General features: G+C 48.7%; 1 protein-coding gene across 2 annotated transcripts in view; it reads right to left on the reverse strand.

The window, feature by feature from the left end:
* Positions 1-5,650: 5,650 nt before the first annotated feature.
* The window catches only part of DNM3 (dynamin 3), a 347,110-nt gene continuing 334,179 nt past the window's right edge, over positions 5,651-18,581 (reverse strand). For both annotated transcript variants that reach the window (XM_075131456.1, XM_075131455.1), the window contains 3 exons: positions 13,955-14,079; positions 9,632-9,699; positions 5,651-7,678 (listed from right to left, as the gene is read on the reverse strand). In XM_075131456.1, coding sequence (XP_074987557.1) covers positions 7,488-7,678; positions 9,632-9,699; positions 13,955-14,079 — 384 coding nt within the window. In that variant the 3' untranslated portion in view covers positions 5,651-7,487. The remainder of the gene's footprint in view (positions 7,679-9,631; positions 9,700-13,954; positions 14,080-18,581) is intronic.

The raw sequence follows: 18,581 nt of genomic DNA on the forward strand, positions 1-18,581 counted from the left end.
CAGAAAGTGGGAGGGAGAGGGGGCCAGGCTTTTTGGGGAGGCACAGCCTTCCCTACCCGGCCCTCCATACAGTTTCAGAACCGCAATGTAGCCCTCAGGCCAAAACATTTGCCCACCCCTGGTGTGTAGTATATAGAGCACTATAAACAAGTCATTGTCTCTATGAAATTTTAGTTGGTACTGACTTTGCCAGTGTTTTTTATGTAGCCTATTGTAAAACTAGGCAAATATCTAGATGAGTTGATGTACTCCCAGAAGACTTCGGTGTACCCCCAAAGGTACGTGTGCCCCTGCTTGAGAACCACTGACTTAAACCATGTGCTTTAGTCTTTTGACACTCCTCTGCCAATGGGTGTAGGATAATTTCAGGTTGCAAAGCCAACCTTTAACGCACACCTCTCCTTGCTCCTCAGCTGGAGACTCCATTTACCCTCTCCTCGCCCCTCAGAAAGGGGACCTGCCATTCACTTCTTATTCCTGTCTGGGTGCTCTCTTCAGTTATTTCCTGTGATAAAAGGAGGGCTGGATGGTAAACAATTTGAGGACCATTAATTGATTCACACTCGCACCTAGATATCACTGGCTGGGGTTGATGAACTACAGATATACAGCTTAACAAACTTTAACCTGCTTTCGATTAGTCATATTAGCAATAACGTCTCAGTAAAAACAATATGGGACTGGGTTACCTTTTGTAAGGAGCAATACTTCTCTGCCTCCCCTGCCACTTCTCTGCCAGAGACTGGGCAGCACTCTCCCCTCTCCCAATTCCTCCCCCTGTTCCAGCACCCTTCCCCCCTCCTCTGGGCCCCCCTCTCGACCCCACATCGTCCTGCACCGCATTCCCTTGCAACTTCTAACTCTGCCTCTAGCTAGGGTAACCAGATAGGAACTGTGAAAAAAGGGGACGGGGGTGGAGGGTAATACTACATAAGAAAAAGTCCCAAAAAAGGGGACTGTCCCTTTAAAAACGGGACATCTGGTCACTCTACCTCCCACTCTACCTTGCAGGGTGTCTCTGCTGCTTCTCACAATCCCTGGGTCCAGCCCCGCCCCCAACCATACACTGGCAGCCATTTTGCCTGTGGGCAATGCTTCAAAATCACTAAAAAAAGTGGGAGGTAGCAGACAAGTTTAAGGGCAGCCTCCCTTCCGCACCCACATGCAGATCGACTGTAGGGAAGTGGCTGCTATCTTGCTGGCTTCATCCCCAGTGGCTATAACAGGAGATGGGGGCCCTTTTGAGTACAGGAATAGTCATGAGCTGGCCATGGGGCCTTGATCTCAGCGGGGGCCCAAAATCACCTTCCTCACTACAGATCTGCTAGCTTTGGCAACCCTGTAATTGCCAAACACGCACATTGGGCATGAGCTGGGGGAGTCTGGGAAAACTCACACAGGGCAAGAATAATAATCATAGTTTAATCTTTTGGGGACATGTTCAGATTTTTGGGTTGATCTGTTTTTTGGGTCAATCTGGCAGCAGTGGCAGGAGAGCCCCGTAAATGTGGGGATGTTGGGCCCCTTCTCACTTCCATTGTTTTCACTGGGAATTTTCTCCGTTAACCACCATAGGAGCAGAGCTGGGTCCATGGAGAGGTGGCCAAGCGAGCAGGGACTGGAGGCCACTGAGGATACAGCCAGAACGATTGTGCTGGGAGATTGTAGACAATCAGAGAAGAAGCTGGGATTCCAGCTGGGAATCCTCCTGTCCTGCAGGCTGCCCCGGCCTGGGGCCGTATTTGCAAGGGAATGTTATATTAAAGGAACCTAAGCAATGCATTGAAGTCTCTCTGAAAGAAAGACAAACTAATTTGCACCGTGCAAACTGGTTCATCTCCGCTCTTCCAAGGGGTGAGGGCATCCAGCCCCCTAGACCAGGGGGCCCACTCCCCATGGCAGATAGCCGCTCGCTTGTGGGAACAAGACGAGAGGGGTCTGTGCAGTCCCTGCCCAGGAGGCCTCAGTCATGCCAGGCTTTCCCTTCCTCCCGTTCTTCAGACATTTCCGGTCACCTCTGGGACAGCTGATCCCAACCCCCCACCTATGATGGGGCAGCTCTAGGGCTAAACAAGAGTGAGGCAAACCGCAGTACCTGCAGCACTCCCGCTCTGGGAAGCAGTAGTTGGGCCCTGTCTCCTTTCCTCCTCTGCAGCAGCTGTTGGGGAGGCTGAAGCACGTACGCGTGCACCTGTGGGGCAGCAAACAGGGGGCGTCCCCCCTGGAGCAGGAGGGCAGTTCGCACTACTACAGCTGCTCTGATCTTGTAGCGGCAGAGGGTGTGGGCAGGGGTTGGAATCTTTCAGAGTCAGCCTTAACATGCAGGGCAGGGTGTGAAACAGTCTGATACCAACTCCCCACCTCCAAATGGACCAGCCCCCACCCAGTGTAAGAGTGTAGGGAGGGGCAGAGGAGCCTTTGGGTCCCACACTGAACTGGGCTCCCACCAGGACATGGGGCAGCTGAGCTGTATTTGAGGAGCTGCCCCCAAACTCCAAGCAGCACTGCTTTGGCGGGTGGAGCTGTCTGCAGTGGCACCAGGAATCATGGTGGCTGGCTGGGAGAGAGACCGCTAGCAAATTACAGATTAAAGGTCTGTGCCTGTAGCTGTTTGGGAGGCTAAGGGACACCACTGGCCATCTGAGCACTGGAAAGATCCAGATTCCAGACACTGCTACATCAGAGCTAGGAGTGGCCCTGGGCACCAGCTCTGGGGGCAGAGCAGGAATAATTGCTGCCTATGGAAAGCTCAGCAGTGCTGCTGGCATTCACAGCAAGCCAGGCTATGGGAGACCAAATACTTCCTGGGGATTGTTGGCGAGAGACTAACCAGCTGGTGTGCCCCTCCTTGCTGGGGACAGCCTAGCAGGCTCCCTTCCCCTGGCTAACAGCTGCTCTAGTACTGGGGTGGTGACTCGGCTCTCCAGCCAAGCCATGCTCAGTTCCACCCATGCCAGGGTACCAACACGCTGCACCAATCCACATCCGCTGAGATATCGATGATCAAGCCTTCAGCTCATGTTCCTCCTGGTCTCTTCTTTGTTCAGTGTCCAGTCCCAGGGCTTTGTCCCTGGAGACCCTCACTACAGCCCTGCCCCTCCATCCAGGCCCCCCACAGGTGCGCACGCCTGTCCTATAGCCTAGCCACAGCTTTCACAGCCCTGGAATCCCTTCTCAGGATATGTTTCCAAGGCCTAGACATCTCTTTCTGCCCTGACGCCCTTCCTTTAAATTTATACAAACCACCCAGCTCCCCCAACAGCTGAGTCTCATCCTTCATTGGCCCTGACACACCCTGTAGTTGCCACCCAATGTCCTAATTGAGCAAGCCAGCGCCCTTTAACCCTTTCAGGGCCAGTGTGGGGTCTAGCTGCCATCACAGTGATGTACAAACTCCCCCCCTTTGAACAAGAGATGTCCTGCCTTGCTCCCGATCACAGCTGGGGTTGTCAATGGCACTGAAGGGCGTTGGCAGCCTAACTCCCCCTCACTTTCATACACCCAAATATGATGATATTTTGTAGCACATCCGTTCTCCTTCCCCACTGATTGCGCATAGCTGTGAGATTACCCTGCCGACTAGCACAGCGTAACAGCATTCCACACACCTTCGCTTCTCGCTCATTTCAAACAGGGGTGCAGGCCACCTGGAATCCCCTGGAATCTGCTCCCATATCAGCCTCACCCAGGGGAAGGAGATATGAAAACTGTCTGTGACAACATGATGCCCCTCCAGGACAGCAGCTGTCTCTGATAGCATGGGACCGTCGCATGCATCTGAGGGTCAAATGTTTCTTTGACCCTCCCTAGCCCGGCAGCAAGACCTCACTGTCTGTTAGGCAGTTGACACCCATCAGATATGTTACATTACACAACTAATGTTGCAAAAGGAACAACTGAACTTACCATGTGCATAGGACCTGACTGTTTCCCCATTCAGTGCAATTTCCTGCTCTGGCCCCTGTTTTGTAGGCCAACTCCTGGTAATTTGTTCCAGAGTGTTAGAAGCCAGGGTTACGTACCAACTCTTGGGGATGTATGAATGCCTAGAGTCAGCTACTGCTGCATTCTTGCAGGAATCCTTTGTGGCATGTGTCTTGGTTGCAGTTTCAGCATGAGACGAGAGCAGATTAATAACTCTAATTCTCATGCAAATCTCCAAAGGAAAAATGTGCTGCTGTTTACTCCTGGAGTTAATTACTAATAACACATTAAGCTCCCTGGCTGGAAACCATTACAGAATGGCAAATGTTAATTGTGCCAGTTTGCATTTGCACAGCACCTTCCATCTAAAGAGCTCCATGTTAATTAACTTGCCCTTGCTCCCTCGCTCTCCCCATGTGTATGGGGGGGGTATTATTTTACAGACAGGTAAACTGAGGCACAGCGTGGTTAAGTGAATTATTTTCCTAACTTCACAACAGAAGGCTGCTGAACCCAAACCAGGTCAGGAACCCCAGTCCTGTGCTTTAACCATAAGACCATACACAGTTATAAAAAGCCAAGAAATGACTATGTAATTAGGTAAGGAGTGCTGGTGAAAGCCTGATGTTTATTACCTGGCTGTAGTCACTCTACACAGATCAGGGTTACAGAGGATAATACCCCTGCCACATGGTAGGGGGCAGTGTCACTGAGTCCCATGGCTACTGTAACATCTCCTAGAAGGAGGAAGTTAGAAATGATGCCTGCCCTTCCGCTGTCACAGAAATGTAAGTTACACAGGCTGTGAAACTAGCCAGATTAGACCAATTTTCTATAAATTTGCAATGGTTAAGGGCTTGGGTAATTTACCAGTATTACTATAATTATACCACAATAGCTATCCCGGTATAATAGCTATCCCCGATGTTGGTAGAATCTCCTTCCTTAGACGTTTTTAAGGTCAGGCTTGACAAAGCCCTGGCTGGGATGATTTAATTGGGGATTGGTCCTGCTTTGAGCAGGGGGTTGGACTAGATGACCTCCTGAGGTCCCTTCCAACCCTGATATTCTATGATTCTATGATTCTATAACTAGCCTGGGTGCACACTTAGGCCACTGCTAGCTGGCTAATTGTACCAGTATAATAATGCTGGTAATTATGTAGACAGGCTTTCAGACTTTCTGCCCAGGACTACAGCTGCTCAGAGTTTACACGGATTTTTTCATTCTATTCTTTTGTGGGTGGGAGGAGAATGGTCAGGAGGGCCCTTCCCAATTTGCAGCAGTAATGCATCTGGCATTAGTTGGCACATGGGGGGCTGCTTCAGAGCAGCGTAGGATGGAACAGGCCTGTTCTGTTCCCTCCTCTGTACACACTGCGTCATGGAACCTGGCCCTCCTTGTGATGTTTGTCTTTCCACTTCTCAGGCTTTCAGTTCCTGAAAGTAATTCATGAAGCTCTTATGTGTTTGGGCCCAGGCCAGCAATAGCTCATGAGCAGAAATTAAGGTGATGCATTCAGGATCAGGACACATCAGAAGAAAACTTGGTCTATAAGGAGGCTGAACACAAGTGCACAAATGCAACAGATTTAAAGAGCCTGCTAAACTGTCAGACTTGAGCACAGCCTTTGCCCTGTGTGGACCTCTCAAAGGAATCCCTGGATTTCTGTGCCACTGGAGCTGGATTCTAAGTAAATGGTAAATGAACAAACACACATGCAGCATAGCAGGAAGCGACTGGCTGGGTTTATTGTGAGAGAGGCAGAATTATTCAGTCCCACAACAAACAGTCTCCTTCATATGCAAGACGCTGGGCACTTATTGCAATGAACATCAATGCAATCAATCAAGGGACTAATCAATCAATTAACTAAACTAAGCTGCCTTTATTCCCTGGTCTGTCTTTCCAGTGTGTCGGTTAAGAATGTGTGTACCACGTGCAATACACTGTTCTCAAAGGCTTTCAGGCTGAAAGCATTTGGAACGCAACTATCGTTTACTACATATTTGTACCTCACCTAAGTGCCTATAGGCACTACTGCAATGTAACGTTAGATAGTAACAATGGCCTGGGTTGATTATTTCTTAATCTAGGTCCTCACAACACCAACGTCGGTTACACAGCTGCTTATCCTAGGCCAGGAATGACATAAACCAGTACACTTAGAGTCGGCTCAGACGACTAAAATCGATTTATTAGAAACGTGGTGCAGTGCCCAGAAGACTTTGGTCTTCAAAAAACAGCTCCACTCGGATGCCTGGCTCACTCACAGCTAGTTAAATTCCAGCCCCTTCCCTCTTCTAGTGGTACAGCCAGACATTTTTAAAGGAGCAGATGATTAAACTATTCATAGGTTCACAGCAACACAACTCCATGGCATGCCTTTCTCAGAGAGCACGGATATAGCCATCAGATGGGGAGGTCACTGCCTGACAGTGATCCATATGCATATCACAATTACACTTTCACAGCAGGCGCCTTCTAGACTAAAATGAAACTAGCTACTGAAGAGCGACTTCTTCTCAATGCAAAGGACCACAGTAGCAGTCACATGGCAGGGTGGCAGCGCTTTGTTAAATAGAAGACCCAGGATGGTACGATCACTCACCCAATTGCTCATTCAACCTGGGTGAAATTCCCTCTTTTCTCCCTGACTAAATGGGCTTTGGGCAGAGCATGCCAGAGGAGCTGTGGGAAGGGAATCAACACCCAAACCGTTGGAGCGGGTGTCAGGCAACTCTGCAGCCCATCCTTGCTCGCTAGCTTCCTAGTACTACCTCGCACTTATGTAGCCCTTTTCCTCTGGAGCGCTCAAAGTGCTTCATAAAAAGAGCCAAGGGACTCATTGTTGCCATTTTACAGATGGGGAAACTGAGGCAAAGAGCAGGGTAGTGACTGCCCAAGGTCATCCAGCAGGCCAGTGGCAGAGCCAGGTCTCCTGGAGTCCCCACACTCCCTCTCTGAAATTTGTGGCCAGCAGTAAGGCATAATCCCAGTCCCAGCCACACCACCCAGAGCTATGTGCAACTGGCATGAAGCTCTGCAAAGGAGTGCAGAGTTCCTCTCTTTGTCTGCTCCACAAAGGCTCCTCCCATCCCAGAGGAACGGACGAGGTTTTACTCTAATGAGGATAAGTGCTCAGCCCCACTATGACTGTGTAATAAACTGTCAGCTGTGGTGACATCTACAGGATGGGTGGGTCATAGCTGACCTGTCTTATAGGCTTCAGTCTGAGCAGGGGGAGTATGTAAGGAGCCCCACATTGCTCCTGGAGGGGCTAAGGGCCATTAGTCTAGGTTCCTAGCTACCGAAGGGAGCACCCTGACCTGTGGAGCAGGGTGCCTCTGTCTATCTCTCTTAGCAACATCAGCAGGACGAAAGGAGGAAAATTTGCTGTGAGCCAAAGATCTGTATTTGGGATACAATCATAAGCCATCATATTGGGGTAGGGGTCTGGAGATGGCCAAACGGTGACTCAGCCATTGTCATTGATACTGGAGAGGAAACAATTATACCATGATATCCAGCAAGGTGGGCCAGGTTCTCAGGGTGTCCCAGCCCTAGGAAATCAAATTGCTGTCCAGATGGTGCTTTCTTACTCTGCAGTCCCTAGGCTCCTGCGGCTCACAGCCCTCGTCTTCTTCTTCCCCCATGGAGCAGAGCGAGGTGTAGTGAAGGATTCCCGTGGGGTACAAAGTGTGGGGAGAGATGGGCTTGCCAGGAAGTGCTGCTGGCCTGGTCCAGAGCCTCTCTGGAGGGAGAAACAGTTTAGCTGCGGTTTCCTGGCTGCCATGTTGGTGGGGGAAGGCGGGTGTGAGAGGAACTGGTGCAATCGCAGAGCAAGGCGTGCACTCCATCCCCTCTCTGACTGAGCCCGAAATCCAGGGGCAACCTACAACCCCATGCAATCCATGCAGCTTTCCTCCTGCTCACGTTCACAACCCTGGGAGCTTCACGTCTCAAAAGTTTGAAGGGGCCTAGGGAAATGAGTGGGAGCCTGGAGCGTTCCCCTAAATCCTGCAGATTAAACCTGCCTCCTCTGCTTCCAGGTGCCAGCCCACATACTGTTCTTGCTTTATGGAGGCCTACACCGCTTGCTTCCCGGCTCACTCTGTTTCCACCATGGCAGCTTTCATTGATGTTCTTGAGCCAGCTCCTACTGGATTGGACCATTGGGAGCAGAGCATTATCTGTGGTGGGCTCTTGATTCTGAGACTGACTTCCCTCCCCTGGGCCGGGAGAGCATGATCATCAAGGCATGGTGTGGCATTCATTTGTCCTCAGGATTTTGCCTGGAGGGTGGGGTTGGTGTTGCCACTTATTTTCCTAGGTCCTTGGAGTGCCCACCCCCTTGCATCTGAGTGCCCCCCATTGCTGTCATGTTTATTCCTGACACATGATGGGAAGTCTCATTATTTTGGGTTAACAAGGGTCATTTAACTTGTTGCAGTTCCTCTTTTTGGAACTGCCCATGTGCCCATGATGGCATGTACATATATCCTCCACTATATCCGAAATCTGCTCTCATATCTTCCCTTTCCTCCACCCACACAGAGGTCGTACACAAGCATTTTTCTCAAGATCACACACTTGCCCTCCTCCCCCCAATGCCTCTCCAGCCATGGTAGCAATGGTGGGAATGGGAGCATCGGTAGGGGGCTGACGTTTGACCACTACATGTCTGCACCTACCCTAAGCAGAGGGGTGGATGCTGTGGCTAAAGGACAATACCCTGTCTGTGATAATGCTCCTGTCACTGGGGGAGACTAAAGGGAATGCTAGCAGGACCGTGGTGGTAGCTGAGCTGCTGCCCAAAAGCAGGGCCTGGCTCCGGGCTCTTTTCTGGGCAACAGATGAACCCTGAATGATGCGTTTTCCAAATGGTATTTCCCATCCTACACATGGGACGACAACCACTGCCCTCTTCTAAGGGGAGGTGTGTACAGGTGGCCTGAGGCACAATCTCTCTTCTCCCCCAGTGGACAGATCCCACAGCTCTGCCTGCTCCAGCACGTGCTGTCCTGGCGTCCTTCTCAAGGGCCAGTCAGTGAGTCTCCTGTGGGTAATAAACCCAGAGCTGCGGGTTCAGGGCCATGAATGGAACTTCCTGCTGCAGGCAAAGGCTGGGGCCACCTCAAGTGCTGCGTCTGGAAGACGCCACGGACTGTCCTTTTAGACTTTGAACGCTCGTGTGTGCACAGGATGGCAACACCTAGCTCTGTGTGGCTGCCCAGTGTTTGCTCAAGCTGATGAGGATCAAGGCACAGCCAGGGAAGGAGCCCTGACTCAGCCCTCTGCTCTAAATACGAGAGCCCAAACTTTCTGAAGGAGCTGCTGTTGTTTGGTGCCTGTTTTGGGGGGTTGATTTTTAGAAGCGCTGAGCATGTGTAGCACCCACTGGCTTCAGACGGAGCTGTGGGTGCTCAGCACTGGAGAGAATCCTGCACATGGTGCTCTGGATGGGCAGGCAAAATCAGGGGCCACTTTTGAAAACTTTGGCCTAGCCGAACCCAGCCTCAGAAGATCTAACCCATACCTTAGAAGATCTCAGTCAAAGGAGCAGCACAAAGCACCTGAGGCTGAGTTCAAAGCTGGCTACTCCCTGCCCTGAACGCATAGAGCTGCTAATTGCAGAGAAGAGCGAATGTTTCAAGATGGAAGCCCCAGGGCCATTGCACCAAGAACGCCAAAGCAAAAGCCAAACCTGCTACGACGAGGCCACCGAAGGCAGGATCAGGGGCTTTGGCTCTCACAGGGTTGAGGGACATCAACCTGAGGACCAAGAAGGGAAAGGAGTCAGGTCCCCACATGCCAGGGCTATGGGTCAGGAGGGTTTGATCAGCTAGCGAGGGCAGGAACAGGGTGGCAGGTGTCCCCCTGGAGTTTTTAATGTGCCCCTCACTAGAGGATCTTGGGAATAGGTCATGATCATCTTCCCTTCCCGATACTTCTGCCTGCTGGGCTGGGAGCCAGGTCTGCTGGGGGAAATCCTGGCTCCATGGACGTCAACCGCAAAACTCCCACTGACTTCCGTGGGGTCGGATCTCATCCCGGAGCCTAACCCCAGCTTTGCAACTGACTTCTCCTGACCTAGCGAGACACACTCAAACCTCCCTGGGCCTTCTGCCCACACCTTCCCTATAAGGAACCTTAGCAGTCCAGCGGTTGGGGCCCAGAGTGCGCCCCCTTGATGCGCTGGGGCACAGCGCAGCCTGGGTGCTCCAAATGGCACCGTGCGGACAGGCTGTGCCAGGCTGACCCCACTGGGCAGCACATTGCATCGGCTTAGTGGGGAAGGGACAAGCCAGCACAGACACAGCTGAGCCAATGGTGGAGGGAGGCGGGGACAGCCTGGAGGTCCAGGTGGGGAGAGAGATCAGCCAGCCTATCCATTACACTGAATGATTCTTCCTGTGTTTAGCCCCTTCATTATTCCCCCTCAACTGGCTCCACTTGGTTTTTCAGGGGCTGGTTTGTGCTGAGGCTGTTGGGGCAGAAGACACTCAGCGCTTTGCATGTAACATTCTTATTAAAATGGCACTTTTGCTGGGACTTGCAAAACTTGGCAGCCTCCCTGTCTGCAAGGTGCTGGGCACCTTCAGCTCCACTGGGACCCTGGCAGGACGGGGCCCTCGACGTCCAACAGAACCCCAGCTTCCCCCTGAAAGACAGTCTCCTGCAGCAGCCAGAATACTCTGAAACCCCCCCAGATTCAGCTTCATTAACACTGCAGCCCAGCGCACACTGGACTGTTAGACAAGGAGCCTGGACACTGCATCTCCACACACGGAGATCTAGTCACGTGAAACTGGCAATGCTGAGCATACGTGCTGATTGGAGCGTCCTGTTAGGATTCCCACATTTAGAAACCCGGCTTGGCATGTCCCTCTGAAACCAATGGAAGCCAAGAAACACAAAGGTGAATGGAAAGATTTTTTTGGAAAGAAAACGAGGGCAGAACACACAGTATGAGAGACCTACAGTGCGCTGTAAGCACATGCAAGTTGCACTCTGGAAGAAGAGACTTGGAAATAAAGTTCTTTCTCCGCTTCCTTGCAAAGTCCAGAGTCTCACTGCAAGAGTGCATCAAAGGCTACGTCCATACTTACGGCAACGTATCAGCACTACAGCTGTAGCTACAGGCTGCAGTGAAAGGCTCCGGCAACAGGGAAAGACATTGACATGGGGGAAGCAGCAGGGAAAGGCTACTGTAGTGGGGAGGCAGCAGGGCACCATACTACTAAAACCAGCAGTGGAAATGTGGGAGGAAGTGCTTGGGCATGTAGAGAACTGGGTAGGGTATATACCCTGGGGGTTCAGATGTGTGGGGCACACTTCTCTACTCACCTAAACAGTGCCGTATGCTGCTATTTATAACCGTACTAGCTGGGCATGCACTGTCCGCACTCTACACAACTCCGTAAAGTGAATGTAGCCCTGCCCTAAGGCAATCTCCACACTGCAGTCAGAGGTGTGACTGCCACACACATAGACATTCCTGAGCTAGCTTTGATCTAGTTAACTCAAGTAACAGTAGCAGTGAAGCCATGGCAAATGGATGGCATCTGCCCAACTACGTTCCCAGTGTTCTGGGCAGGCAGGACGAGCCTATGCCACCGCCCTTGCTGCCATGGTTTCATTGCTATTGTTACACAAGCTGGCTTTGAGCTAGCAAGATCAAAGCTAGGTCTGGTACCTCGAAACGTGCTGCAGTGCAGACATCCCATAAAGCTGAGCATTCTCCTGCTTTCTGTTGTGCATCTGTGAGAGCTTCCTAGCTTTCTGCTACCCCGAGCTAAATCCAGAACAACTCCTGTGACTTCAGTACAGGTACTCTGGATTTACACTCCAGGGCAACTGAAGAGCACTGGGCCCAGAGCCTTGGCCTCAAGTCTTGGCAGGTAGGTGGAGGAGGAACTGATTGTCCAATATTATAGAGTATCAAACATGTTTTGTTCTTATCAATAATATTTACAGCAAGGTGTATGCTGCATAGTTCAGGTCTGGCTCTGGCTGTCACCAGATTCTGGGTTGTTCAGCCCTGGGGATTTGGTTTGGGCCAATCTCTCTTATTCACGTATTTAGGGAAAAACAAATGTACAAAACAGGACCCAGGAGCAGCACTACCCCTTAGGTTTTACAATGCTGCCATTCAAGTCTTGTCAAAACTCCTACTGATTTCAGTGGAAGGAGGATCGGTCCCCAACCCAACCTTCCTCTGTAATATTTAAATTGACACACACATTACAGATTTCAGATTTTATGCTAGGTTTTTTTTAAGCGGAAAGCTTTAAAGCTAATGGTTTGAGTCACTCCCTAAGCTATCCTTCATGAGGGAAAAAACAGCCAGGTACGCTGTGTGTTAAGGATGGACTGCGTCTCCGCTAGCCTGAAGAAGAGCTCTGTGTGGCTCGAAAGCTTGTCTCTCTCATCAACAGAAGCTGGTCCAATAAAATATATTCCCTCCCCCACTTTGTCTCTCTAATATGCTGAGACCAGCACAGCTACAACAATACCACGATCTCCCTTAACATGGACATTTCTGGCTATTGCCAACTTGCATATCCATTTTATGGGTGTATAAAGACTTTGCTTGCTATTTAATGTCCCTGTTTGAGTAACCTTCCACACACACCAAAAATTGCCACTTTCTCATCATCCAGTCTTTCCCAGAAATGTGGAAATCGCATCAATTTACCTAGGACTCTGCTCTAACACTAGGGGGACTCCATTTCAAAAGCCAGTGCCCCAAATTGGTCACAGTAGAGAGAGAGGCACAAACAGGAAAACCACACTTTCAGAATTGCCAACCCCAAACATAAAAAACCCCCATGAGATTGGCTTAAAAATCATGAGATTTAGAATGAACAAAACAATTTGGGACCTTTCTTTTGGCCTTCTGTTTTCTGAGCCCTTCAGAAACACCTGGGTCACACTTCCAAGTTTTTCTCTGCAGCATGAGGGCTAGAAACTTTTTTTTTTTTAATGAAAGCTGAGATTCTCATATAATCACATAACTCCAGGAGCTGGAGAGCGGTTTAGTAAAACATCAAATCTTGTGAGAGCCGGCAACACTATTCCCTGATTTGTGTCAGCAGTGCACAGTTTGCATGTGTAAATTACCTCTTCATTCGCTGCACAAGTGCAACTTTAGTGCCCCCCCTTTTTCTTTTTAAACTAGGCCTGCTATGCCTTAGCAGAAGATAACCCCTGAAAGTTTTTGGTTTCCAATGTATCCAAAGGGATTGTGCAATTTTAGGGATTTCGGGTTCATAAAACACTTTGATTATTAGCTCCATTGCAGAAGCACTGAATGGCCTCTCATTGTGCCAGGCAGTGCACAAACACACAGTACAGGACAATCCCTGCCCCTAAGAGCTTAGACACAGACCCTCAAAGGTATTTAGGTTCTTAACTTTCAGTAATTTCAGTGGAAGTTAGGAGACAAAATACCTTTGAGGACCTGGGCCTGATACAAGATGTGAGAGGTGGGTGAGATAAACAAGTAGGTTGGGGGAATATCATCTAAAATAACAGGATGTGTAAATATAGACTAGGTAGGTGCATCAGGGAACCAGTCAGCAACATTCTGACTAAGACTGGTTGGCTCTGTAAGCACATACATATCTATCTATCTACACACACACACTTATCATAGAATCATAGAATATCAGAGTTGGAAGGGACCTCAGGAGGTCATCTAGTCCAACCCCCTGCTCAAAGCAGGACCAGTCCCCAGTGTTTGCCCCAGATCCCTAAATGGCCCCCTCAAGGATTGAACTCACAACCCTGGGTTTAGCAGGCCAATGCTCAAACCACTGAGCTATCCCTCCCCCCCCCACTTATGTATATAAGCTATTGCTGCCCTGTGAGTCGGCTTTTATTTTCATATGGACACCTGGAGGATTTTAAAATGGCTGATCCATGGACATGTTTTTTTGTGCAACTTGGTAGCAAGGTTGCTGATGTGCTGGAAAACTAACCCCCTCGAAGAGAAGGCAGCCTTGCAACAAACAGATGCTTTTACCTGGCTTTCCGTAAGTGCCCGGATGAGGGAAGAGAGCGTAGTGGGTTTGCTTCAGTCTTTTGCTGCCCTAGTAGGTCTCTGTGATGAAAGCTGCCTGCCCTTAGACCAGGCCCTGGAGAAATGCACTGTTCAAGAGTGGGAGAAGGAAAAAAACCCGCAGATATTTTACCTGGTACCACAGCAGCTTCTACAACATGACAGTCACGAATGCTCCTTTCTTGCAGCACAAACAGAACAGTATTCACGGCAGCTACTACCCCCCTCCATCGCCACCCCCAGGCCTCTTGGATACTAGATCATGGACTCATTAACATCCAAGGTAAACAGGCCCTCTGTAACAAGCAGTGCACTATTAACTAGGAGTAAGACAGCTCCTCAGTTTATATTTGATTCATGCATTAACGGAGCTTGTCGTATTTGGAGAGAGTGTGCAGCCAATGGGACAAAGACCAGAGTGTCATGCGCATCAGTGCCTTTAGACTTCTGTTTACTACTCCTAATGTAAGCCATATGACTTTGCACTGAGTGCAAAGATCTCAACCCTTCTAAAGGCAAGTGTTGTCATAGCAAGGAAAACTGAGGCAGGGAGGTTCTGGAGCTAGCTTGATTTCACACCCACAGTTAGTAGCAGAATGGGCAGCCTGAGCCAAATCTTCTCCTCCCACATCTCTGATTTAAGGGCTGGGCCCAATCCGGCAAAGCAGGAGAGCTGCTTTGCTCCTGAAGTGCTGTGCTGGATGGAGGCCAGAGTGCTCAGCTACTTCAGCCATGCTGCTTCCAGTACCAGATATTAAAAGAATCATCTAAATATTCAGATTCCCAAGCCATCTTCCTGCATAATCTATAGAATGACAAAATCTCCACCCATCGCACGCATACACAAAGTCCCCAAAATGTCCTTCTCTAAGCGATGGCAGACTTGCGCACAGATCCAAGCCCCTGAAAGGCTGTTCTATGCTGGTTATCGACACAGACTTCCTGATCGGGACCATAGATACGGACTCAGCGGGCTATAATATAATGACATTTAACATTCCTGTGGTGGGAAGAACACCTCAACAGCCCAACACTGTGGCATTTAATTTCAGAAAGGGGAACTATGCAAAAATGAGGTTAGTTAAACAGAAATTAAAAGGTACAGTGACTAGAGTTCAGAGTAGCAGCCATGTTAGTCTGTATCCACAAAAAGAAAAGGAGGACTTGTGGCACCTTAGAGACTAAGAAATTTATTTGAGCATAAGCTTTCGTGAGCTGCAGCTGACTTCATCGGATGCATACAGTCGAAAATACTACTGCATGTGTCCAATGAAGTGAGCTGTAGCTCACGAAAGCTTATGCTCAAATAAATTTCTTAGTCTCTAAGGTGCCACAAGTCCTCCTTTTCTTTTCTTCAGTGACTAGAGTGAAATCCCTGCAAGCTGCATGGACACTTTTCAAAGACATCATAATAGAGGCCCAACTTAAATGCATACCCCAAATTAAAAAACACAGTAAAAGAACTAAAGAAGAGCCACCGTGGCTTACCAACCATGTAAAAGAAGCAGAGAGACATAAAAAAGCATCTTTTAAAAAATGGAAGTCAAATCCTAGTGAGGTAAATAGAAAGGCGCATAAACACTGCCAAATTATGTGTAAAAACGTAATAAGAGAAGCCAAAAAGGAGTTTGAAGAACAGCTAGCCAAAAACTCAAAAGGTAATAACAAAATGTTTTTTAAGTACATCAGAAGCAGGTAGCCTGCTAAACAATCAACGGGGCCCCTGGACGATTGAGATACAAAAGGAGCACTTAAAGACAATACAGTCATTGTGGAGAAACTAAATTAATTGTTTGCTTCAGTCTTCACGGCTGAGGATGTTAGGGAGATTCCCAAACCTGAGCGGTCCTTTGTAGGTGACAAATCTGAGGAATTGTCAGAGATTGAAGTGTCATTAGAGGAGTTTTTGGAATTAATTGATAAACTTAATAGTAACAAGTCACCGGGACCAGATGACATTCACCCAAGAGTTCTCAAAGAACTCAAATGTGAAATTACGGAACTATTAACTATGGTTTGTAACCTGTCCTTTAAATCAGCTTCTGTACCCAATGACTAGAAGATAGCTAATGTAATGCCAATATTTAAAAAGGGCTCTAGAGGTGATCCTGGCAATTACATACAGGTAACTATAACACCACTACCGGGCAAATTAGTTGAAACAATAGTAAAGAATAAAATTGTCAGACACGTGGAAGAACATAAATTGTTGGGCAAAAGTCAACATGGTTTCTGTAAAGGGAGATCATGTCTTACCAATCTATTAGAGTTCTTTGAAGGGGTCAATAAACATGTGCACAGGGGGATCCAGTGGACATAGTGTATTTAGATTTCCAGAATGCCTTTGACAAGATCCCTCACCAAAGGCTCTTACATAAATTAAGTTGTCATGGGATAAGAGGGAAGATCCTTTGATGGATTGAGAACTGGTTAAAATACAGGGAACAAAGGGTAGGAATAAATGGTAAATTTTCGGAATGGAGAGGGGTAACTAGTGGTGTTCCCCAAGGGTCAGTCCTAGGACCAATCCTATTCAACTTATTCATAAATGATCTGGAGAAAGGGGTAAACAGTGAAGTGGCAAAGTTTGCAGACGATACTAAACTGCTCAAGATAGTTAAGACCAAAGCAGACTGTGAAGAACTTCAAAAAGATCTCACAAAACTAAGTGATTAGGCAACAAAATGGCAAATGAAATTTAATGTGGATAAATAGAAAGTAATGCACATTAGAAAAAATAACCCCAACTATACATACAATATGATGGGGGCTAATTTAGCTACAACTAATCAGGGGGAGGGATAGCTCAGTGGTTTGAGCATTGGCCTGCTAAACCCAGGGTTGTGAGTTCAATCCTTGAGGGGGCCATTTGGGATCTGGGGCAAAAATTGGGGATTGGCCCTGCTTTGAGCAGGGGGTTGGATTAGATGATCTCCTGAGGTCCCTTCCAATCCTAATATTCTATGACTCACAGGAAAGAGATCGTGGATAGTTCTCTGAAGATGTCCATGGGGTGTGCAGCAGCAGTCAAAAAGCAAACAGGACGTTAGGAATCCTTAAAAAGGGATAGAGAATAAGACGGAGAATATCTTATTGCCCTTATATAAATCCATGGTACGCCCACATCTTGGATACTGCATACAGATGTGGTTTCCTCATCTCAGAAAAGATATACTGGCATTAGAAAAGGTTCAGAGAAGGGTGTGATGCAGCAGGGAGGGGTGAGTGTTGACCTGGGAATGTGGCAGGGGAGTTTCATTGGGAATGGGATACCTGAGACCCTGTAACCTGAGCCAGGAGGGGGATGGGGGAGGTAACACCTCTGCCCAGGGAAACTGGACAAAGGCTGCAGGGGAGAGCCTGCTGGGGGGGGGAAGGGTTCGTTTCAGTTTGGTGCTGGGTGGTGGAACGCAGGGAACCCCAAGGCTGGGGTCTAAGCTCCCTGCCCCCCCAGAAGGACTTGACTGAGGGGTCCTGGTTGTACCCACAAGCTCTGTTTTAGACTGTGTTCCTATTGTCCAATAAACCTTCTGTTTTCCTGGCTAGCTGAGAGTCACGGTGAATTCCAGGAAGAGGGGTGCAGGGCCCAGACTCCCCACACTCCGTGACAAAGGGCAACTAAAATGATTAGGGGTTTGGAACGGGTCCCATATGAGGAGAAATTAAAGAGGCTAGGACTTTTCAGCTTGGGAAAGAGGAGAGGATATGATAGAAGTATATAAAATCATGCGTGGTGTGGAGAAAGTGAATAAGAAAAAGTTATTTACTTGTTCCCATAATGTAAGAACTAGGGGCCACCAAATGAAATTAATGGGCAGCAGGTTTAAAACAAATAAAAGGAAGTACTTCTTCACACAGAGCACAGTCAACCTGTGGAACTCCTTGCCTGAGGAGGTTGTGAAGGCTAGGACTATAACAGGGTTTAAAAAAGAACTAGATAAATTCATGGAGGTTAAGTCCATTAATGGCTATTAGCCAGGATGGGTAAGGAATGGTGTCCCTGGCTTCTGTTTGTCAGAGGGTGGAGATGGATGGCAGGAGAGATATCACGTGATCATTTCCTGTTAGGTTCACTCCCTCTGGGGCACCTGGCACTGGCCACTGGCCAGACAGGATACTGGGCTGGCTGGACCTTTGGTCTGACCCAGTATGGCCATTCTTATGTTCTTATGGGCTAGTCCCTCCCACGTCCCACCACTCATGATGCTGAAGGTTTAGTGCGCTAGCTCAGTCAAAGCTAACAGAGGTATGTCTCCTTGACCTGGAATTATCATCTTCCAGCTCAAAGAGCAGGCCTGCCCACCGAGAAATCGACTTATTTAACAGGCAGCTTCAACACAACATACAGCGGTTACCTGCAGTGTGGTGTTTGAGGGAGTATCTAAAAAGTGAATCAGCCTCTTCCCTGTTATGTATCAATGGCATGACAATCCTCTGCAGAGAACGGGCTGCAGCTCTGGCTGTGCAAGCAACAGTGTGCATCTTTATTTAACAGCTATGGATTGTGTGCCATTTTCCATTCATGGAGAGGCTTGAAGACCAAATGCCAAATGTCAAGGGCCTGATTTTGAGAACTTGCCTGCGGTTGCAG

This window comes from Caretta caretta, chromosome 8 (assembly GCF_965140235.1).
Source record: "Caretta caretta isolate rCarCar2 chromosome 8, rCarCar1.hap1, whole genome shotgun sequence".
NCBI classification, from domain to species: domain Eukaryota; kingdom Metazoa; phylum Chordata; order Testudines; family Cheloniidae; genus Caretta; species Caretta caretta.